The 24,907-nt window shown below is 40.0% G+C and overlaps 2 protein-coding genes across 6 annotated transcripts in view; one reads left to right on the top strand and one right to left on the bottom strand.

Annotated features, from left to right (window-relative positions):
* Positions 1-895: 895 nt before the first annotated feature.
* Positions 896-4,456, top strand: LOC127429157 (uncharacterized). Its single transcript, XM_051678027.1, has 3 exons — positions 896-3,370; positions 3,654-3,769; positions 4,369-4,456. Exons 1-2 carry the CDS (start codon positions 2,689-2,691, stop codon positions 3,767-3,769), a joined length of 798 nt encoding a protein of 265 aa, XP_051533987.1. The 5' UTR covers positions 896-2,688; the 3' UTR covers positions 4,369-4,456.
* Positions 4,457-6,387: 1,931 nt separating this feature from the next.
* LOC127429127 (E3 ubiquitin-protein ligase Jade-2-like) overlaps positions 6,388-24,907 on the bottom strand; it is a 96,006-nt gene continuing 77,486 nt past the window's right edge. For all 5 annotated transcript variants that reach the window (XM_051677959.1, XM_051677960.1, XM_051677957.1 and 2 more), the window contains exons 11-12: positions 20,807-20,935; positions 6,388-13,288 (exon numbers count right to left, since the gene is read on the bottom strand). In XM_051677959.1, the coding sequence (XP_051533919.1) occupies positions 12,558-13,288; positions 20,807-20,935 (860 nt within the window). In that variant the 3' untranslated portion in view covers positions 6,388-12,557. The remainder of the gene's footprint in view (positions 13,289-20,806; positions 20,936-24,907) is intronic.

The raw sequence follows: 24,907 nt of genomic DNA, 5'->3' as shown, positions 1-24,907 counted from the left end.
GTCCCAACCCTCACCTATGGTCATTAGATTTGGGTAGTGACCAAAAGAATAAGATCACAAATACAAGCAGCTGGAATGAGCTTTCTTCACAGGGTGGCTAAGCACACCTTAACTGATAGGGTGCAAATCTCAGACATCTGGCAGAGGCTCGGAGTAGAGCCGCTGCTCCTCCACGTTTAAAGGAGCCAGTTGAGGTTGTTCGGGCATCTGGACAGGATGCCTCCTGGATATCTCCCTGTGAAGGTGTTCTTAGTCCAATTGGGAGGAGACCCAGAACATGCTGTATGGATTTTATCTCCCTGGATGAGCTGAAGGATGTGACTGGCAAAGAGGATGCTGGGCCACTCTGCTTAGCGTGCTGCCAATGTGACCCAGACCTGGATAACTGACAGAAAATGGATGGATAAATGGAAAGACTAACAATTCTATTAAAAATACTGTACTAACTTAAAGGTGCTGTAAGATACCATTTGAATTAGCCTGAGACTGGTCTCTTTACATTCCTTGGGTCATGCCAAGTAAAATAATACCCATTTTGCCATGGTCAGCCATACTACCTGTCTGCCATTTTTAATTTTATTGAAATATTATCAGTTAAATATCCATGTCTGAATGTTTTCAAACTCCTACAGTATTTCGGTCAGATAATCTTCAGACATGCTGGCAAAAACGTTATTAAAAGCATTTTAATAGACCATATAGTTCTTGTGTAATACATTATTGAATTTGATGGCAAGTTGCCAAAGGATCTGAGGCTGTATCTTTGCACTGCTTAAGGTATTGACATTAAGCGCCAACTATTGATTAAAATTTTTAAGCAGTTTTATTTACGTTTTAAGTAATTCTACATACACCATGTTCCAAATTATTATGCAAGTAACATATCAGTAGGATTTAATTAAAATAAACATTCAGGTTTTAGTTTTTCAAAGAAAGTGTTCGTTTGTTTTATTTCTCATTTGTTTTAAGATAACTGTATCAATCTCAGACAGGTTAGTTAATTAGTTTGCCAGGTGATCTTAGTTAAAGAGAACCCTACTTAAAGAGGTTGTTCCATATTATTAAGCAAGTCACAGTTCTCATGCAATATGGGAAGAAAGATCTTTCTGAAGATGAAAAGCATGAAATAGTGCAATGTCTTGCAAAAGGCATGAAAACAACTGATATATCGCGAAAACTGAATAGAGATCATCGAACTGTCAAAAGATTTGTGAATGATTCATAGCACAGAAGAATTTGATCAGATAAAGGCTTATTAAGAAAGGTTTCTGTCAGACAAATTAATGTTATTAAAAGTGCAGCTATAAAAAAGCCACTGTTGAGCAGCAAACAGGTATTTGAAGCTGCTGGTGTCTCTGAAGTCCCAAGAACCTCTCGATGCAGGATCCTTCAGAGGCTGGCAGTTGTGCATAAAGCTGCATTTCGGCCACCCCTAACCAAAGCTCACAAAGAGAAACGTTTGCAGTGGGCTCAGAATTACATGAAGACTAATTTTCAAACAGTTTTATTCTCTGACGAATGCCGTGCTACACTGGATGGTCCAGATGGATGGAGTTCTGGATGGCTGGTGAATGGCCACCCTGTTCCAACAAGACTGAGACGTCAACAAGGAGGTGGTGGAGTGATTATTTGGGCTGGAATATTGGGAAGTGAGATGGTAGGTCCCTTTAGGGTCTCTGACAGTGTCAAAATGACCTCTGCAAGATATGTGGAGTTTCTAACAGACCATTTTCTGCTATGGTATAAAAAGAAGAATCGTGCCTTCTGAAATAAAATGATTTTCATGCAGGACAACGCACCATCCCATGCTGCAAAAAACACCATTGACTCCTTGATTGCTATGGGCATAAAAAGAGATGATGGTGTGGCCACCATCATCCCCTGACCTCAATCCTATTGAGAACCTGTTGAGCATCCTTAAAAGGAAGATCTATGAGGGTGGGCGGCAGTATACCTCCAAACAACAGCTCTGGGAAACAATACTGGCATCCTCAAATGAAATACTGGCAGAAACTATACATGCACTTACAAGTTCAATGGATGAGAGAGTCAGGATAAGCAATCTATCAACAGGAGTCTGCAGCTGCGTGTAAGTGTGTTTATTTCATTGTTTTACTTTGTTGAAGAGTGGTATTCATTGCTAGACTTGTGCTGTTTGTTTACTGTCTTGAACCCGCGTCGTTTATATGAAGGTTGGTGTGTGTGTGTGTGCTATATTGATTTTGACTTGTCCCAGGTTACTCACTGCTAGATTTAGCATTGATTGGCCAGTGTGTGTGTAAAACTATCGTGGTTTTTAGTGTTTATAAACAGTGCTTCACTTGTTTTAGGGTATTATTTATTGCTAAAGTGCAGCATAATTTATTTGCGGTGCACGGAAGTCGCAATTGTCACCTCGCGTTACCCTTAGTTTCGGCTGACCACGTGACTAGCTTTGTTGTGCTAAGTAGCATTAAGGCGTGTCCTGCCTTTTTCATTGAACGGCTCATTATCATCGCGTATATATTTGACTCGAATGCTGACGCGGAAGCAGCAGCGGAAGTGGTAGCCCTCGTGTAAAGCCCTACTTGTGTAAAGACCAGCGAGTCTACCTGTGCGAGTCCACCGAGCAAGGACACCGACAAGGCGCCACTCACCATAGCACTTAAGTATCTTGTTATTGTATCTCTTTTCCTTCTATATACTAACATGTCTACTTCACTAATAACACATGCCTTCAGGCACATCCCTGTTATCTGTTACAGACCGTTTACACGATATCGATGCAAGACCAAATGCAACCCACACAACCTACGGCCACTTTGCACTTCAGCACCTGCTCCGCTCTCTTTCTCAGTGGGACTCTGGAACTGCCAGTCAGCTGTGAACAAAGCTGACTTCATTCCAGCTTTTGCCACGCAGTCCACCCTCAGCATCCTGGCACTGACAGAAACATGGATACATCCAGAGGATACAGCAACACCTGCTACTCTCTCCAACAACTTCTCCTTCTCTCACACTCCTCGACACACTGGTAGGGGTGGGGGAACAGGTTTGCTCATTCATAACAACTGGACTTTTTCACCACACTCTTCACTATGTAACAATACTAGTTTTGAATTCCATGCTATTACTACAATGCAACCCACAAAAATCCATGTTGTCATCTATCGCCCTCCAGGTCAGCTGACAAACTTTGAGGAGTTGGATGTCCTGCTGTCCTCCTTGCCGGAGGATGGTAGGCCACTTGTGGTTCTTGGTGATTTCAACATACACCAAGACAAGCCCCAGGCCACTGAATTGAATACTCTCCTGGCCTCATTTGACTTGGAAAAACTACACACCACAGCAACTCACAGATCGGGCAACCAGCTGGACCTCATCTTTACACGTAACTGTACCAACTAAAATATTCTTGTTACTCCTTTACATGTCTCTGATCACTACTTTGTTCAATTCAACATGACACTTCCATCTACATTAAAACAGACTCCACCATTGGTTTCCTTTCGCCGTAACCTCCGTTCCCTCTCACCCTCTCGCCTTTCCACTGCTGTCTCTACATCTCTTCCTACACAAAATATATTTACCACGCTTAATGTAAACACTGCCACAGACATACTAAGCTCTACTTTAACAACCTGTCTAGACAACATCTGTCCTATCTCCACTAGGCCAGCACGTGCTACACCACCCAGCCCCTGGCTGTCTGACGTCTTTCGTGAACATCGGACTGACCTCAGGGCAGCTGAGAGGAGATGGCGGAAATCTAAAGATCCAGCAGATCTAGGTAAATATCAGTCCCTGCTTGCAACTTTTTCAGATAATGTCAAATCTGCAAAAACCTCCTATTACCAGAACAAGATCAACAGCACCACAGACACTCGCAGCTTGTTTAGAACATTCAACACACTTCTCTGCCCTCCCCCTCCACCGCCTGACACATCACTAACAGCAGATGTCTTCGCCACATTTTTTAATAAGGTTGCAGCCATCAGCAATACATTCTCAACACCACACCTTGTCAAACACCTGTCTCCTGTGTGCAACTCTTCTGTCTCCATGTTCTCTCCTCTGACTGACACTGAGGTCTCTAAACTCCTCCTCTCCAACCACCCCACCACCTGTTCCTTTGACCCCATTCCTTCCCACCTTCTCCAGGCCATATCTCCGTCCATCCTACCTGCACTCATACACATAATTAACACATCTCTACTTACAGGCACTTTTCCCACTACATTTAAGCAGGCTCGAGTAACCCCGCTGCTGAAGAAACCCACACTTAATCCCACACAAATAGAACACTACAGACCAGTCTCTCTCATACCATTCATGGCAAAAACACTTGAAAGGGCAGTTTTCAATCAAATCTCTGCCTCTCTCTCACAGAACAAGCTGCTGGATGACAATCAGTCAGACTTTAAAAGTGGACACTCCACCGAGACCGCCCTGCTGTCTGTCACAGAGTCGCAGAGACGGGCAAAAGCTGAATCCAAATCATCAGTCCTGATTCTGCTGGACCTTTCTGCAGCCTTTGGCACAGTCAACCATCAGATATTACTCTCTACCCTTTCCTCGCTGGGCATCACAGGAACTGTACTTGACTGGTTTAATTCCTATCTCTCAGGTAGGTCCTTCAAGGTAGCCTGGAGAGGTGAGGTATCCAAGCCACATCAGCTACTTACTGGGGTACCTCAGGGATAAGTGCTTGGGCCACTTCTCTTCTCTATATACACAACATCACTGGGACCCATCATTCAAGCACATAATTTCTCTTAACACTGTTACGCTGATGACATGCAACTCTACTTGTCTTTCCAGCCCAATGACACCACAGTGAGTGCTCGAATTTCTGCCTGCCTGGCGGACATCTCGGCCTAGATGGAGCACCACCTGCAACTCAACCCAGCCCAGCCAAGACTGAACTCCTTGTCTTTCCAGCCAACCCTGATGTTGAACACATCATCACCGCGCAGCTGGGTGCAACTACAGTAACGCCTTCCAAATCGGTCAGAAATCTAGGAGTAACCATCGACAACAGACTAAATTTTACAGACCACATCTCAAAGACCGCAAGATCATCTAGATTTACACTCTACAATATCAGGAGGATAAGACCCTTCCTCTCTGAACATGCCACACAACTGCTTGTCCAGTCACTTGTCATAACTAGACTGGACTACTGTAATGCTCTCATTGCAGGCCTCCCCGCATGTGCAACTAGACCCCTCCAAATGATCCAGAATGCAGCAGCACGTCTGGTCTTTAATGAACCAAAGAGAGCACGTTACACCACTCCTTGTCTCTCTCCACTGGCTACCGGTTGATGCATGTATCAAATTCAAGGCACTGATGCTGGCATACAGAACAGTCACTGGGTCTGCTCCAGCATACCTAAAATCATTTATGCAGAGCTACGCGCCCACTAGAAGTCTGCGGTCAGCTAAGGAACGTCGCCATGTTGTACCAACACAAAGAGGCACCAAAACACTTTCCTGAACTTTCAGCTTCATCATACTACGTTGGTGGAACGACCTTCCCAACTCCATCCGTGAAGCTGACTCACTCTCTGTCTTCAAAAAACGACTAAAAACACATCTTTTCCATGAGCACTTAACCAGTCATTAAAAAATAATAATAATAATAATTTTGTTGCACTTTATTCTATTTTGAATACTATTATGATGCTAGTGATACTTTGTAATACAGCACTTTTCATACCACTGTCTCCTTAAGATGATTCACTTATGTTTTCCTCTCTTGTAAGTCGCTTTGGATAAAAGCGTCTGCCAAATGAATAAATGTAAATGTAATGTAAATCTCAAAGAAGGGCTCATATATTAATATGAAACTTGAACTGTAAATAGGTTTTTTGTTTTAAATTGTTTATTTTTTGAAAAATTATCTGTCCATGCAGCACATATGACAGATTTCTGTTTTGAGTTTGTTATAACCCATTGAATGTTTTCAAAGTGCATTCTGCATAATTATTTGGAACAACATAATGTTTTTTTTTTTCTCCAAAATATCAATAAAGCTGTTGATATTATCAGTTCTTTCACATGTAATAACATCCACATTGTAAAATAATTGAGGATAAAATAAAATCCTTAATCATACTGACTGTTTCGGAAAAACAAACAAAAATGACGTGCATAATAATTTGGAACATGGTGTATATGCAATCAAATATTATTGCCACTGGGGCACCCGATAATTGCTGCTTGCAGATATATTTATACTTTATTTCTGATACAAGCATGCATCCCATTTAAAAATATAGATTACTGCTGCAATTTATATTTCTAGGGTCTAAAGTTTAACAAGTTATGCTTTAGTGTAAACTGCAGTTATGTGTTAAGTGCATGATGAGCATGTTGTGCAGTGACAGCAGTAGCACAGGTATGGTTAGGATTTGAAGCACAGCTTTATTGACTGCACTGGTCGAACACAGCCGAGCACTGGCGATGATTAAGGCATCACAAACAGCATGCAAATACAGTCACATGAACATTATATTGCTCTAAACGACTGCTTAACATGGACAAATGTACAAAAAGAGTTGTTTTTTTTTTGCACTGAAGAAAAATACTTCCAATACAAGTAAAAGATTTCCAATACAAGAAAATAAATATAGCAAAAAAAAAAAAAAAAAAAAAAAAAAAGCCTAAAATAATTTAAAATAGCTCTTCTTTGTTCTGTGTTCAATCATTTTCTCTGCTATTAACAAATGGCACAAGAATCTTTGAAACAAAGGACAAGGAGAAACTCCTGCAACATTCAAATGATCATATCGTGATTATTCTAAATCCTCTCCTGACCCTGATCTACTCCTTCAAGAAAAAAAAAAAAAAAACACTTGAACGCTCCTGACAGGGACCTGGTATTGAATATTAAACAGGCAGGAGAGAAAATGGACCTAGAGCCCACTTTCATATGACAACAAAAGCATGTTGGAGCAGGTAAATATCTTTCCTGACAAGCTTCTACAGCGGATGAACCTCAGGTTCATGGAGGTTTATTGAGAGACTGGATTAAATCCCACGAAGAAAAAAACAAAAAAAAAACATACAGGTCATAGTTAACCCCACTTTGTTAATTACTGGATTACAAGCATTACTCTAATGATATTTAGGGACAATGTGTTTGTCACAAAAATAATGTATTAATGCAAAAAATATTTTTTAAACACAGGTTACATTTTCATAATACAAAAAATGTAAATATTATTTTTGACCATTTTTTTGGCCTTTTTGCCTTCACTTCATTTAAATGGTCCTGCAGTCTGAAAAATGAATTTATAAAATAAGAACATTTCATGTAGTCTGTCAATTAATGTGAAAGCTGCACGCATAAGGATTATACCAGTGTTACAAAATTCTTCTTTTGATTGTGGGGTGAAATATGACCCAGACATTTCAAATATGAAATGAATAATAAATTCCAGCAGAGGAATGAATTGCCGTCACTGACCTCATTTCACCAAAGAGGGTATAAATAAACGTCTCTAAGCAAGCTTAAACCCATGCTGTGGTTATAACGAAGTGCTCAAACCCACAGAAAAGATTTTCTTGATATTCTGCCTTTCTACATTGCAGGAAAAACTAAAAGTGGTGATCTAAAGACTAACAAGTGCAGTAGTTAGCCTTTGTGTTTGCAGCCGTCAGCGCTCTACACAAATACACGTGTAATGATGGGATTTTTCATGTTACTCTATTCCGGTACAGCAGGGGTTTGAGGGTTTGTGGGTAGAAAAACATTAATTGACAAAAGCTGAGCATGTACAGTGGTCAAGCAGTAATCCGAGTATATGTTTCAGTTTTGGTACACAAACGGCAACTAGGCATGAAAAAAGCAGCATGAACCCTTACAAATGGGTTTAAACTAGATCACTAAAGGCACAGTATCCATGTCTGTGTTTGGTGCATACTGAAGCATCTATGATGAGTCCCTACTGAAGCAGCTACCATACATGAGATATGTACAGAGTGTTTGTCTAACGACTGTATGACAAACTGAATGAAGAGTCAGAGAGCCGCTTGATTCGGCTGGATGAGTAAAGCAGTTTAAAGGGATAGTTCAGCCAAAAATGACAATTCTGTCATCATTTACTCGCCATCATGTTGTTCCAAACCTGTATGACTTTCTTTCATATGCAATACACAAAAGATGATGTTTAGCAGAATGTTCACGCTGCTCTTTTCCATACAGTCTGGGTAGATGAAATATTTATTTGATGCAAATTAAAACAAGGCTGTTCACTGGGTTAAGATACTGTCTTAAGGTTTTATGTAACGTTTAATTTTGTTTTCAGAATTTCTTTGGAAAGATACATTTTCAATGTTGTACCAGCAACAATCGACACCAAGGAACACAACAGTACAACTCATTGAACAAACTGTACATTTATCCCTCACCGTCTCATTTTCATTCACGTTGAAGTAAATGTAGCTACCCTAACTAAGGTCCATAAGACTTGAGCCCGGTATTTCAAGTCCTCTCAAGTCACGCAATAGCTCTGTGCGATAAAAGAGTCTAATATTTGACATCTGAAGTCATTATTAAATAAAAATCTTGCCCTCCCCCACCGCTCTTAAATCTCATTCTCAACTTGGCACATTGCATTTTGTTATGACACATGGGCAATGTTTCCATCCAAGTTAAGATTTTAATATAAGGCAAAATCGGAATATCACAAAACAATTTGCGAATAAAGCAGCGTTTCCTTCCCATGTGTTCAAGAGGACAAAATTGTCACTCCTGGTGAAATTGGCACAAAATGGAACTTGTTTTCCAAGTGGCTTCCACAGTGGCTCTTTTGTTTAATATACACTGTCAGACCAAAAAAAGTTGCATACTCTAATATTTCATTGGACCTCCTTTAGCTTTCATTACAGCATGCATTCCTCTTGGCATTGTTTCGACAACCTTATTCAATGTCACAACATTTATTTCCATCCAGAGTTGCTTTAATTTTCAGCCGAGATCTTGTATTGATGACGGGAGAGTCGAACCACTCCGTAAAGTCTTCTCCAGCACATCCCAAAGACTTTCAATGGGGTTAAGGTCAGGACTCTGTGGTGGCCAATTCATGTGTGAAAATGAATCCTCATGCTCCCTGTACCACTCTTTCACAATTTGAGCCTGATGAATCTTGGCATTGTCATCCTGGAATATGCCCGTGCCGTCAGGGAAGAAAAAATCCATTGATGGGATAACCTGGTCATTCAGCACATTTAGGTAGTCAGATGACTTCATTTTATTGCTGCATAACGTTGCTGAGCCTTGGATAATCATTCAGTCATAGGCACTTAAATATCAGCTTGTTTAAATCCAAATGGCAACTTTTTTTTTGGCCAGGCAATGTAATAACTTACTTGCGGTTTAGAACGTGCAGACAAAACGCTCTCACAAACCTCATGTTTGCTTGCAACAGATGCCTTATAAGATGCCAAAGATTTTAGATTATAAATGCCATAACATATTGGAATTTATTCGATAAATGTGTTTCCATCGTAGTTTGTCTTCTTATCGAATACATTTTTTTTCCACCTCAAGCGAGCATATTCTTTTTTTGCAGATTGTATTAGCATCTTGGTGTTTCAATCCAGCATTTTGTACGATATCCCAAAATTCTGATTAAAATATGTGAATGGAAACCCAGCTATTGACATCAAACTTACCATGACATGTCAAGTTTAAATATAAACATGCACAAATTAATTTTGAGAGCTGCTGTGGCTGGGAAAATTACTTACATTTTTGTCTGTTTCACACAAAAAGCAATTGTATGTCTTCAGAAGACACAAATCTTATGGACTACTTCTATGATCCCTGTATGGTGCTTTTTGTCTGTTTTGGAACTTGACATCCCCTAGTTACCGTTTAATTTCATTATATGAAAAAAACAAAAGCAGCATGAACATTCAGCTAAACATCTCCTGTTGTCTTCCACTGTAGAAAGACATACGGTTTGGAATGACATGAGGGTGAAAAATGTATCATCATGTTTTGGTGAACTAACCTTTCCGTGTGTTTAAGGGTTGACAACATCATATCAGCTACATCAGTTGCTTGTTTCTAATAAACAGAACATATTTGAAAATTAAAGACATCACTGAGCCTCTGATGAAAAACAAACGATTGATGATGCATCCAGGAGTGTTTACATCCATTGCATTCCATATTCATCCATCTACCTGGGTCATTGTACTGAAACAAAGGTGCTCACTAGGCATGATAAGAAACATTTGCCAAAGAAACACTGTACACCTTTGACATGAATATGATTCCCATCACTTCTACTTTGTAACCCTGAGATAACACAATGGGTTGATTCATTACACCAGCCGTATATGAATTAGCAAAGACTGACATTACTTTGGAATTGTAAAATTCAATAAAGTATTAATTGAAGCTGGTTAACGGTCTCTTGGTATTTGTATTTCTATGATTTTCTAGGCACTGCATTAAACCTCTACACTTCAAATGAAGATGCTCATTTCTGATTGCCATCAATGTGTTGAATAGGTTAAACAAGCTGACTGTGACCTTGTTTTGGGGAGCTACAGAAGGCACACTTATTTTACTGGAGATGTGAATGATTCTTTCCGAACCAAAGCCAGTGGAACCAAATCGGTTCTGTTCACACCGCAGATGAAAGTGGCCCAAATCACATTTCTCTCCCTCATGTGTTACACAGATCTGGTTTTGGATGACAGTGTGAGCTGTGTATATAGATATATAAAAAAATAAATAAAAAATAAAAAAATCACATCTGACATTTTCAATTCAGATCTGGTCACTTTCATATGCAGAAATAAATGTGATATGTATCTAATTTTTTGCACTGTGACTTGAGTGCAAACAGTCCAGTTGCAATTCATGTGATTTTTACATCAATCTAACGTGACATTCGTCATAATTGTGCACTTCATTTACCCTTGGCATGAAGAATACTTTTTCCACAGGCATAAAAATCTGTTTTTTTTAGCATACATTCAACTTGTTATTTTTAGTCTGGACAGCAAACTCAGAGAATCCTGTTTTTACAAAACTCCATCCGTATGTGGTTTGAAATCCAATTAAAATCAGATTTTTCGAATGTCTCAGTCTGAATGGTCAGATCGGATTTCAAGTAGTTTTTTTGTCTTTCGGGAAATGACGCCTATGAAACGTTGCATGTGAAGTGCGCAAGAATGTCTGGAGCTGTCTAACTGCACAAATTTTTGCTTATTTTTTCCTCAAATAGTGAATTATAAAATAACAGTATTACACAGTATAATAATAGTGAATAATATTTGACTTATTCAATATTCAAATGTAATAAAAGTCATATTTTAGTAGTATTAAGTTATTTATCCTTTCAAAAACAGCCAATATGTGCGGCGGTGGTGGCAAGAATGGGTCATGTTCATCGCATTAGATTCTACATGGAGGTCGTGTTTATATAAGATCACCATTAGATCTTATTTGGCCTCATATCTGTCACAGTGATTGTGCTTTAGAAATTAAAAAAAGATCAATATTTTATTCAAATTTACCAGCAGCAGCTGCAGGACAATCAGGTCTTAATAGTGCGGAGGCAGTCACAATGATAATGATCTGCAACATTTCATAATTGATGCCAAATCCTGAGTTTGTCCTGGTCCACTGGTCCTAAATGAAATCTAAAGAAGCCCAAATCTCCAATAATCTTTGGGAAACAGGGTGTTTCAAACCCACAAACAGCACTTTTTTGGTCATTTTGAATGAAGTGATCATCTAAAACCACTCTATACCAGAAGACTATATGAACCATGGAGTGTTTGTTTGTAAACAGTAAATGCATCTATAAAGATGATGAAGGTCTCATAATTAATCCACATGCAATTTGTCGGCAGTCTTTAGCAAAAGCTTCTTTAGCATTGGCTCCATTTGTTTACCTCTGATGAACATGTCAGAGTAGCAAACGGGTCATTTTAGGGGTGCATTTAAATCAGAATTGGACACCTTGGATTGCGGTGTGAATGAAGCCTTAAAGGCATGCACTGGCAGTGGTCTAGTGTGTACTGGGCTGGAGTGTACACTTGGTACTGGTATGTCTAGTCTTGTCTCCGTCATTACAAATGAAGCACTAGGTATGACAGGTACATGTGTGCTATATTCTCCCAACACTATTTGTGCTTTAAAAAATGCATCATATTTTCTCTGTATATCATTATAAAATGAGTGGCTGTATAAGCCACATCCTCTGCAGACAAACAACATATTCATTGAAAAGCAGACTGTCATAATGCCCACGTCATCAGCCCTAATCCAGGACAGACCCCATTGCTTCACGAGATGACACATCCTACAGTGTGTTCATTTCCACAAACCGAGTATTGTTTTCCGTTTTGTTTTGTCAAGCGCAAATGGTCACGTTTGCATAAATGTAGGCAACTGACTTAAAAACAAAGAGAAAAAAGATTTCACAAGCTATTACAGTTTATGTATCTAGAAAACGGCATGTCTTATTGATGAAGTACTGTATATACTATAGTAATGGTACCATGGCATCCAAAAACAATGTCAGCATTGTGTGTTTTGATGGAGTTTTAGGAGGCGAGTACGCTTTGCCACACTACTTCCTCATTCCCTGCATGCAGTTGGGGCAAGCGCAACTTTTGGCTGTTGGAGCGCAAATCTGAGTCACTGTGTTCTACGTCGGAGAAATATCCGTCAGTTTCAGTGTCCAGTACCGACAAGTTGTTCCCAGTGCCGTTCTGTGGCAAGACCACCGTCATGTGACTTTTAAAGCGTGACTTGCCCTGTCTCGGCAGACGCAAGGCCGCCTGTGGTCTCTTGCCAATATCTGCGTCAGGGCGTGAGGAAGCAGCCCCAGTGCTCACAGTGGCATCACCAGAGCTGCGATCCTCAGAAATGTGGCAAGAATCCATTTTGGAGCAGGGAGGCTGCAGAGAGTCGTGTTTGTCCTCACTGCTGCATGCGCGACGGTGGCGGTGATGCGATCCCTCTCCTTGCTGGCCCTCAGCTGAAATCTTGCCTTTAACGATGGATCCGGTACGTGGAAGTGAGCCAGTCTTCCTGCGGCCCCTTGTCCTGCGGCCCAGCTGTGGTGTTTTCCAGGTGGATTTGATGGAGTGGTCCATCATGAGGCTGAGGAGGTTCTCCTCACCTTGCAGCAGCTGGTCTGACAGCAATCTGGCCGATGGGTCTGTAGTCTCTCCTGACCAGCGGCTTAACATGTTGTCAGCACTGATGTGGACAGACTGAGCCAGCCAGCTGTCAAACAGTGAACCGTCCAGAGGGAATGATTTGGAAAAACCTGCAAAAGAGACAGCAGACAATGTGGATATACTGTACATTCAGGAAGTTATGTCCATGTTCAATACCTAACTGAACCATGTCTACTTCAAACTTTTCTTATACCAGTTTTTCCTGCACAGCAAAACAAAGGATATTTTACCTGAGTTGTGAGCTTGCAGTCTGGATTGAATGTGATGGGATAAAAACACCAAAACAACATATCTTTCTGTTGCAATGTGTTTGCTGGCTGTACTCAAAAGCAAACATACAGTGTGACTAGTATAGTCCGATTTACAAACAAATTACTCGTATGAGCCAGTTCTTTTAATGAATAATGAATCCTTCACTGAATGAATATCTGACTCAACTGAAATCTTGACTTTCAGATATATCTGACTTAATACAACTGCTTTGTGTACATAAATCAGTCCTTACTCTTGTTGTTTAAATGTCAACTTGCAGCTCAAAATACACATTTTGCAACAGTTTTTTATAATGTTATATTTTAATTATAACATGAACTCCAAAATATCACAGAGGAATTTGATCTACCAGACTCATATCCACCAAAAGAGCTAATTAAATTGGCTATCTGGGACCATTTGAATGACTGAGGGTTAGGGCTAGGCAACATGGCTTCAAAAATCTCGATATTTTTCAGCCTATTTATGATATTCGATATTTATCTCGTAATTATGTATTGCTCTGAAATAGCTCAAAAGTGATTTTTTTTTTTCAATCAGAGGAACCATCAATTCATCAATATTTTTGAAGGCATTAAATAAAAATCTATTTAAAAAAGGCATGTTTCCCACAGTTTTTCACTACAAGGGAAAATGAGACATTTTCATTTTCGTTGATATGTACTTTTATATTTACATTTCAATTTACAATGATAAATAGTAGCTTGATAAAAGCATTATTTACCTTCATATAATTTTCAAAAGGTTAAGGTTAATTAAAAAGGTGTCCAAAGCTTTTGTTTTTTAGAATCCAGTTGAATACTGCATAATAAAAAAACTCATTATTATTAGAATATAATAATTATCAATGAGTATTAGAATTTTCAATATTTTTATGTAGATTAGATTTGTATTATGCAAAAGTAATATATTTCTGTCCTATTTCCTTCACCTTTAGTGCATAAGCCCTATGCTGGAGCATCTCTTATCATAAACCACCTATTTATTTGGATTATTGCAGGGACATTTGCAAAGTAAACCTGGCTACACATTTGAAAGAAATGATTGACAAATCGACTACTCGTCCAACCACCTACCTGTCGATTAGTAGGGTCAACTACTAAAATTAATAAGCACGTCATTCTGCGCATCATTCTACATTTAGAATGCGCATAAGCGGTTTTGTGTGGCTCTGTTTTGATGCCTTTATTATTGCTTACTTTTCTTTAATAGTTTTGTGCATTAGCCTATTTATTTGTTAAATATCCTTTAGTTACCACATTGAAGTGCTGCGCTTAGCGTCTGTATTTCCCTCTGAAATTCGTTTGATCAGCATCAGAATCAGCTTTATTGCCAAGTATGCTTACATATACAAGGAATTTGTCTTGGTGACAGGAGCTTCCAGTGTACAACAATACAAAAATAATACAAAAATCGAAGCAAGACATAGATAATAATACAAAATAAAAACGAATTATACACATACGTACAGACACACACATACAAATGGGTAGTGCAAATCTAATACAATCTGTTATGTACAGCGCAAATACAAATCTGTTATGTACAGTGCAAATGTTTTTTTTTTTCCTTTTTTGTTTTTTTCCCCAGAGGAATGAAATGGCAGAAGAGGTTGGATGTGTTGGATAAATATAAGAAAGACTAAACTGTGTATTGCACATAGTTATTGCTCAATGGGGCAATTTAACTGTTCATGAGATGGATAGCCTGAGGGAAAAAAACTGTTCCTGTGCCTGACGGTTCTGGTGCTCAGAGCTCTGAAGCATCGGCCAGAAGGCAACAGTTCAAAAAGGTAGTGGGCAGGGTGAGTGGGGTCCAGAGTGATTTTTCCAGCCTTTTTCCTCACTCTGGAAGTGTATAGTTCTTGAAGGGGGGGCAGGGGGCAACCAATAATCCTCTCAGCAGTCCGATCTGTCCTTTGTAGTCTTCTGATGTCTGATTTCGTAGCTGAACCAAATCAGACAGTTATTGAAGTGCAGAGGACAGACTCAATGACCGCTGAGTAGAACTGTATCAGCAGCGCCTGTGGCAGGTTGAATTTCTTCAACTGGCAAAGGAAGTACAACCTCTGCTGGGCCTTTTTCACAATGGAGTCAATGTGGGTCTCCCACTTCAGGTCCTGTGAGATGGTAGTGCCCAGGAACCTGAATGACTCCACTGCTGCCACAGTGCTGTTTAGAATGGTGAGGGGGGTCAATGTTGGGGTGTTCCTCCTAAAGTCCACAATCATCTCCACCGTTTTGAGCATGTTCAGCTCAAGGTTGTTTTGACTGCACCAGACAGCCAGCTGTTTAACTTCCCTTCTGTATGCAGACTCATCGTCATCTCGGATGAGGCTGATGACAGTGGTGTCATCTGCAAACTTCAGGAGCTTGACAGAGGGGTCCTTGGCGATGCAATCATTGGTGTAGAGGGAGAAGAGTAGTTGCACACATCCCTGGGGGGCACCAGTGCTGATTGTACAGGTGCTAGAAGTGAGTTTTCCCTGTCTCACAAGCTGCTGTCTGTCCGTCAGAAAGCTGGTAATCCACTGACAGATAGACATGGGAACAGAGAGTTGGTGTAATTTATTCTGGAGTATAGCTGGGATGATGGTGTTGAAAGCCGAACTGAAGTCCACAAAAAGGATCCTTGCATATGTCCCTGGTCTGTCCAGATGTTGCAGGATATGATGCAATCCTATGTTGACTGCATCATCCACAGACCTGTTTGCTCGATAAGCAAATTGAAGGGGATCTAGAAAGGGTCCAGTGATGTTCTTCAGGTGGGCCAACACCAGTCTCTCAAATGATTTCATGACCACAGGCGTCAGGGTGACAGGTCTGTAGTCTTTAAGTCCTGTGATTTAAAACAGGGACAGGAATAATGATTGAGCGTTTGAAGCAGCATGGGACTTCACACTGCTCCAGTGATCTATTGAAGATCTGTGTGAAGATGGGGGCCAGCTGGTTAGCACAAGATCGAAGACACGCTGGTGAGACGCCATCTGGGCCTGAAGCCTTCCTCGTCTATTGTTTCCGAAAGACACGGCTCACATCATCTTCACAGATCTTAAGTGCAGGTTGAGTAGCAGGAGGGGGGAAGAGGGGGGTTGCAGGAGGTGTTGGTGTTTGTGTGAAGTGAAGGTCAGAGTGGGTGTGGGGTGTGAGATTGTTCTACTGCAGATTTGAAAGGCCCACATTCAGGTTGTCAGCCAGTTGTTGGTTCTCCACAGGGTTGGGGGTAGGAGTCCTGTAATTTGTGAGTTGTTTCATGCCACTCCACACTGATGCAGGGTCGTTAGCTGAAAACTTGTTTTTCAGCTTCTCAGAGTATCTTCTTTTAGCCATTCTGATTTCCCTGTTCAGTGTGTTCCTGGCCTGATTGTACAAGACTTTATCCCCACCCCTGTAAGCATCCTCTTTGGCCTGACGAAGCCGCCTGAGCTCTGCTGTAAATCACGGTTTGTCATTGTTGAACTTTAAATAAGTCCTAGTAGGAATGCACATATCCTCACAGAAACTGATATATGATGTAACAGTATCTGTGAGCTCGTCCAGGTCTGTGGCTGCAGCCTCAAAAACACTCCAATCCGTGCAATCGAAGCAGGCTGTAGTTCCCGCTCTGCTTCATTGGTCCAAATCTTTACAGTCCTTACTACTGGCTTGGTTGATTTTCATTTCTGCCTGTAGGTTGGAAGAAGATGAACCAGACAGTGATCAGGGAGTCCCAAAGCTGCTCTAGGGAGAGAGCGATATGCATCCTTTATTGTTGTGTAACAATGATCCAGTATGTTCCTGTCTCTGGTGGGGCATGTGATATGCTGTGTGTATTTGGGCAGTTCACGTGTGTAAAATAATCAGCATTTGACTGATACTAAACAGTACTACTGATGTTTATTTAGCTATTTATTTTATTTTTATTTATTCTTTATTTTAATGGTCAGCATTTGACTGATTCTCAACATACAGTACTGATGTTTATTTAGCTATTTATTTTATTTGAAAAATCCCCTATCGGTCGGGCTCTATTGATGACTAGTAGTTTAGACAGCCCACCGACTAGTCGATTATGAAAAATGGTAGTTTTGCACATCGCTAGTCTGAATATGCATACTTCTCTACTATATAGTATGCCAAAAACAGTATGCCAAAGAAATTAATATGTCAGAATCTTCATTATCCATAAAAGAGTAGAGAGAAATACCTGGATGACTTACTATTTCTGGCGAGATTCTGAAGTGCGCATCCAATGGAGATTGTAATTGAGACATCATATTCAAAACCCTGAACTTAAAAAAACGTTTCAGAACCACGAGTTGAGCAGCTCTTTTTAAATGCAAGTGCAGTATATTGTATATCAGTTTAACACCACCAACTCTAGAAGCATGTGGCAGAGAATTAACATCATCACGGACTTTAAAGGGAATAAAAACTCCGCCATGAACACCGCTGCCTCTCTACCGGATGAGCTAAATACTTTTTATGCTCGTTTCGAGGGAAATAACACCGCCCTCGCGGAGAGAGCTCTCGCGGCTGAAGCTACAGAGGTTAGTTCACTCTCCGTCTCTGTAGCAGATGTAACCCGATCCTTCCGACGGGTGAATATCCGCAAAGCCGCGGGCCCAGACGGCATTCCGGGCCGCGTCGTCAGAGCGTGCGCGAACCAGCTGGCTGGTGTTTTTACGGACATTTTCAACCTTTCCCTCCCTTTGTCTGTAGTCCCCACATGCTTTAAAACATCCACCATTGTGCCTGTTCTAAAACAATCAAAAATAACTTGTTTAAATGACTGGCGTCCTGTTGCTCTGACCCCCATCATCAGCAAATGTTTTGAGAGACTAATCAGAGATTACATCTGCTCTGTATTGCCACTCAATCTTGACCCGCTGCAGTTTGCTTACCGCAACAACCGCTCCACTGATGATGCCATTGCATCTACAATACACACTGCTCTCTCCCACCTGGAACAAAAAGAACACTTATGTGAGAATGCTGTTTGTAGACTACAGCTCAGCATTCAACACCATAGTGCCCTCCAAGCTAGATGAGAAACTCCGGGCTCTGGGCTTAAACAGCTCGCTGTGCAGCTGGATCCTGGACTTCCTGTCAAGCAGACGCCAGGTGGTTAGAATAGGCAGCAACATCTCCTCATCTCTAACCCTCAACACTGGAGCCCCGCAGGGCTGTGTTCTCAGCCCACTACTGTATTCCTTGTACACACATGACTGTGTGGCAACACATAGCTCCAATGCCATCATTAAGTTTGCTGATGACACGACGGTGGTAGGTCTGATCACTGACAATGATGAAACGGCCTACAGAGAGGAGGTGCACACTCTGACACACTGGTGTCAGGAGCACAACCTCTCCCTCAACGTCAGTAAGACAAAGGAGCTTGTGGTGGACTTCAGAAGAAAAGACAGAGAACACAGTCCCATCACCATCAAAGGAGCACCAGTGGAGAGAGTCAGCAGCTTCAAGTTCCTGGGTGTCCACATCACTGACTAACTCACATGGTCTGTCCACACTGAAGTCGTTCTTCCTGAGACGGCTGAGGAAGTTTGGAATGAACCGCCACATCCTCACATGGTGCTACACCTGCACTGTAGAGAGCATCCTGACTGGCTGTATCTCCACCTGGTACGGCAATAGCACCGCCCACAACCGCAAAGCACTGCAAAGGGTGGTGCGAACTGCCAGACACATCATCGGAGGTGAGCTTCCCTCCCTCCAGGAAATATACACAAGGCGGTGTGTGAAAAATGCTCGGAGGATCAGAGACCCCAGCCACTCGAGCCATGGGCTGTTCTCACTGCTACCATCAGGTAGGCGGTATTGCAGCATCAGGACCCGCACCAGCCGACTCCATGATAGCTTCTTCCCCCAAGCAATCAGACTTCTGAACTCTTGATCTCCCACGATCAAAATACATCAGCACTGCACTTTATTACTCTTACTCTTATATCTCACACCGGACTGTCATAAATTATATTATTATTATTATATTATGTTCTCTCTTAACAACTGACTATCAACCGACAGCCTGAATGTCAATACAGTACAATACTGTACATTCTATATATTATATATATATATATATATATATATATATACTTTTTTTTATATATTTTTATTTTTAATTTTTATTGAATAATGTGTATCTATATATAAAAAAAAAAAACAAAAAAAAAAACAGCGTATTGTATACTGTACAGTGTATGTTATTATTTGTATATTGTTGAGTGTAATTATGTGTATAACAGATGTTTAAATTGTGCTGTGTTAATTTGATGTTATTGTAAATTGGTATATGTCTCATCACTGTCACGACTGCTATGTTGATCGGAACTGCACCCAAGAATTTCACACACCATTGCACTTGTGTATATGGCTGTGTGACAATAAAGTGATTTGATTTGATTTGATACCAAGAAAGTTGTTTCTTGTGCTTAAACTGATCTTGCTTAACAATATGAGTCATATTTAGTCATGCAAGTTTGAGATGGCATGAGGGTGGGTAAATAATAAGATAATTATTATTTTTGGGTGAACTATTTTTTAGACTTTTTATGGCTTAAAATTTTGAAAACTGAATTTAAGACATTAAGGACCTGAGGGAACCCTGCAAACAGTTGTATTAACAATGATGCAGACTGTTTTCACTTTTTGGCTGCAAGCACTGAAAGGTTGTCTATAGTCAAAGTCTGTCAGTCAAACAGTTAACTGTCAGTTATTCAGGATGATGAATTACATACAATTTAAGGCATTAAAATATACATTGCAATTATAAAATTGTTAGTTAATTGCAGTCATGCAATTACGTTTTCTACGCAATTCTGTTTTAACAGCGGGGGACAAGATCACACACACACACACACACACACAAAATGGGTCCTAACTACGTGATAAATAATGTTTTTATTTTTGTAACATAGTTCACTTTTTTTTGTTTTTTTTTAATAAAATACAGTCTGTGAATGTCATTGTCATATAAACAGCAAGTCAGTGATTAAGATGTTAATTCAGTAACCGCTTGGATGGATTCAGTGTTAGATTGATTCAAACTGATAACTCATGAGTTTTTTTGAACAATTTTGGAATTGGACTACTCAGGTCGTGCTGTGTTTTTTTATGCAATAGAAAATGTTGTGGATTTATTCTCTTGGTATTATTTCACAGATCCCAGTCTTTTTATCATTCAATTCAGACTGCAAACTCCCAACTAAATAAAATAATTTGAATTATTTTACTGTTGCACTGTAGATTCAGTAGTGGCACAGGAAATACTGCAGTCATGAAGCATCTTTGCACATGTGGATTTAGAACATTTCTGAGCCAGGAAAAATCACTTACCCAGCTGTCTGAAGAGGGAGTTGCTGTCTGCTCTCCAGGTGTCTTTCTTGTCTGGACTTCTCTTCCTCCGCTCTTTCCCGCGCTCTCTGACCCAGTTACGATGACCTCTTTCACCTCTCAGAATTCTTTCTACAAAGCACAGATCACATAGCACTCATTACACTTTAAATGTTTAATAACATGTTGAGTAAGGAGACTATGAAATATTCCTCATTGTGAGGCTGGACTGATACTTGAACATTTTTATGGAGGTGTGTAGGTTCTACCAGCCTCATTTAAACTCATAACTGCAAACTAAGTATAGTTGATAAAGATGAATTTTTTCTTTGCCAAAATTCGTTCCATAATAATGGCATAGCCCCATCCATGGGTGTCTGCAGGATTTCAGCTCAGGGTACATACAGAAATAGGACAAGTAATGAAGTGCACCCTTATTGTAGAGACTTTTCTTTTTGGCAAAACAACACCAAAGCATTCAATTCTGGTGACTTTGAGAAAAGCATTTTTTATTATCATTATTTTCTTGAGTATGTATAGCATTTAAGTAACTAGTGTCAGAATTTAACTTCTCTATTAAGAGGCAACATTTACCCCTGGAGTTGATTTTAGGGGCATTTCTTTTACCATTATGAGGGCATTGTTAGGGCATATTTTATAACCATACAAAATATGACAATATGACGTCATTGTGTTATTTCAAATACTTCAAATTAATCAATTTCTTAAAATACATGTTCAACCTGAATAACCAGATAAGCGGTTACCTATAAATTGAAATGAACATCAAATAATTTAATGTAATATGTATATACTAGGTCTAGAATACACAAAGAAACATATCCGATGTTACAAATAAGAAACAGTAATCAAAAGTGAGAACAAATTTTTTTTTTTTAAATCTTTTTTATCACCTTCAGTGGCATTTTTGCCCTAAACCCTTATTAATTTCTGACCCTGGTTCAGACCAAACGCATTCTTGCGCTCAAAAAAGCAAGGTTTTTTTCTGTCCAAAATCACAGCAAAATGTGGCAAAAAGACATTAATCTAGCACGTTTATATGAAAAACTATTGAAATGATGACAGAGGAAGCTTAATGAGGAGGCATGAGCGAGGATGCACAGGTGGATTCGATGTGGAAATCTTTTGTGTCGAAGCACCTGACTCACCATAAATACTCCTCCCCATTCACATTTGACACAATAGTTCTAATTCATGTTTTACCTGTAATTGTCATATTCAAGAGTTCATCTTGAATTATTAGGATTTATTCTTAATATCAATAAATCAAATTTGAACAACATAACGGCAAGCACTCTGAGGGAATGCAGCTGCACAAAGGCGACGCTCTGAAATGACGCCTAAATAAGCATTTTATTTTACAAATACATTTCACTTGGATTCCTCCGTCCTCGTTTCCTTTCCTTGCATCTTTTCATTGTACCCTAACAGGCAGTTGACAGGATGCAAGTAAATGTGACAGTTTTAGATCTGAGAAGCCATAGACGAGAGTCGCTGAACCGTTTCTTTGCTGGTTCTGCACCATATGTGATTGATATTAATGTCTTTTTTTTATCAACAACTGACAGTAAAGAACATAAGAGATATTCAAACAGACATCATAAAGCAAGTTCATGTGTTACTAAAAGCCAAATATTGTGGCCATTTTACAACATGTTAAAGTCATGTTCTGTATTAACGAATTCTGTGGAGTATATAACGGGACAAATACAGTTAGTACAGTTAGTTTTGTACCATACACTGCAACAGCAAGGATACCTTACCCCTAGTTTGGAAGAGCTTGTTGCCTGTGTCGGCCTTCAGAGAAACGTGCCGCGTCTGTCAAACACTGAAGCCACACCATCCCATTCATTTTCAATGAGAGCACAGCGTCTTTCGGTGACACAAGCTGCCGCGGCAGTTGGCAACAGAGATTGCCGTGGAGAGCAACAAGACAAGTTGAGAAAATTTCAGCTTTATGCAAATGACGAGCGACTACCAATGAGAGTGGAGACAGTGGAGCTCACATCATCTGTCTCTTGGCAGGCTGGAGATGAGTGCAGGCAAGATGGAGACGTTTCAGCTTCATGGGGGATTTTTACTTGTCTGTAACCACATGCATGGATAATAAAATGATGCGTGGAAAAGCGTGTCAGAAACGGTCTGCATTCCGAGTGAATTTGATTCATTCATTCATGATAGACTGATCGCCTTGTTAATGATTTAATGCACTGAACACTGCTGCACATTTTATAAAACACTCTACACTGCAGAATGTACAATTTTAGAGACAAGAGAACTGATTCCTTGTCAAATTGTAATGATATCTTAATTTTACCAGTATTGCGTCTCATCTGTGATAAAATTTTCAAAAGCTATGGCTAGACGTGCAGTCTTCCAATAGCGTTACAGCGACAAACAGTAGGAATGGCCACTAGCTACACAGATCGCAGATTCTAGCGACACCAAGCCACAAAGTCGCTGGCGGTGTGAACGGTGCTTGAGGCGGTGATGTGCATGCGTCCACCCCTGCTTGTGCTGCACCTAATGCTTGTTTACCCCCCCCGGAAAAAAATAACTCATCGGATCTGCACAAATGACCTATTCTGGATTCAAAACAGCTAATTCTGCAGAAAGGTGACTAGTTTGCAGGTATGTAAACTGAAGCTGTCACTCATTTAAAAATGTAATCTAATAATTACATGATATTCTAATTAATTACAATTAATCAAATTAATCAGATATAATCAATATTCTCAGATAATTCAAAGAATCCATACATGGGCACCACTGTTTAAAGAGTGGTGGTGGGGTAGTTGTGATGTCACTAAATGGCAAAGCCATTAATTATATTAATTATATTATGCAAAAGTAATTTAAATTGATTTTTTAACATTTTCATAAATAGCTTTTGTGATGTATTGACCTGGATATCTGATCTATTTACATTATAGACGTTAAATAGTTATTACATTACTATTTAGAAAATGTAAAAATGTTTTTTCTTTTTTTTTTTTAATAGAATGTCATTCTTGCGGACCAATTTATGAGCTCAAATGAACTTATGACATAATGAACCTATTAGATAACATCATCCTTACATTTGCACCGGTCAGTCCTGGAATTTTATAAGTGGATAAATACATGGATAAGCAATATGGGTTTTTATTTCAAATGCTAAATGTTTTATGTTGTCTAGGTACACATGCAGACTGACAACATTTCAACATTAAAAACATACTGTCACACCCCTGTGTTCTGTTCAGGAATTCAGCTTTTCAACTTGACCTTTTATTTTAAATATGAATGACATGTGACTTCTACAACCTCAGAAGTCAGGTTGGTTCATTTAAAAGGGTCTATATAGCCTCACTGGTGTAATCTATTATGCTGTACAGTGAACACTTTGGTGCATTTTCACTTATTAACATGGAAATACAGTCAGATGTGTAGTGGGCTAAATCTGTGGAACCAGTCAAATCTGCCACTAAAGATAATGAACACATTTACATGCACTTAGGAAAATGGTTTATTCCAGGGTTTTTACAGTATACGGTGTTTTGAAACGTCACGTAAACAAGAACGGCGATTTCCTTTACGCCGTTTAAGGGATTAAGAGAAAGCGGTTTAACACATCCAGGTTTCTCCCGGAGAACATGGCTTAATGTGACCATGTAAACACATAAGCAGCATTCTAACAGGTTTTTTTTTTTTTTTTTTTCCAATTTGGAATGCCCAATTCCCAATGTGCTTTTAAGTCCTCGTGGTCGCATAGTGATTCGCCTCAGTCCGGGTGGCGAAGGACGAATCCCAGTTGCCTCCACGTCTAAGACAGTCAACCCACGCATCTTATCACGTGGCTTGTTGAGCGCGTTGCCATGGAGACTGTAAAGGGGTTTCGAGGAAAGGAGGAGGCGAGAACCGGCTTGACAACTTAAATAATAATTTATTAACCAAAAACACACACAACTAAAAACACAGCACAGCTGCCTGCAATTCTCTCTCTCTCGAACTGTCGTCCCCGGCCGCCTTTATCCCTCGCGCGCCCCATCAGGCTGATTGGGGATCGGGTGTGTCTCATTCCAGCCCGGCCCCGCCCTCCTC

This window comes from Myxocyprinus asiaticus, chromosome 38 (genome assembly GCF_019703515.2).
Source record: "Myxocyprinus asiaticus isolate MX2 ecotype Aquarium Trade chromosome 38, UBuf_Myxa_2, whole genome shotgun sequence".
NCBI classification, from domain to species: domain Eukaryota; kingdom Metazoa; phylum Chordata; class Actinopteri; order Cypriniformes; family Catostomidae; genus Myxocyprinus; species Myxocyprinus asiaticus.
This window is presented reverse-complemented; position numbering and strand designations above follow the sequence as displayed.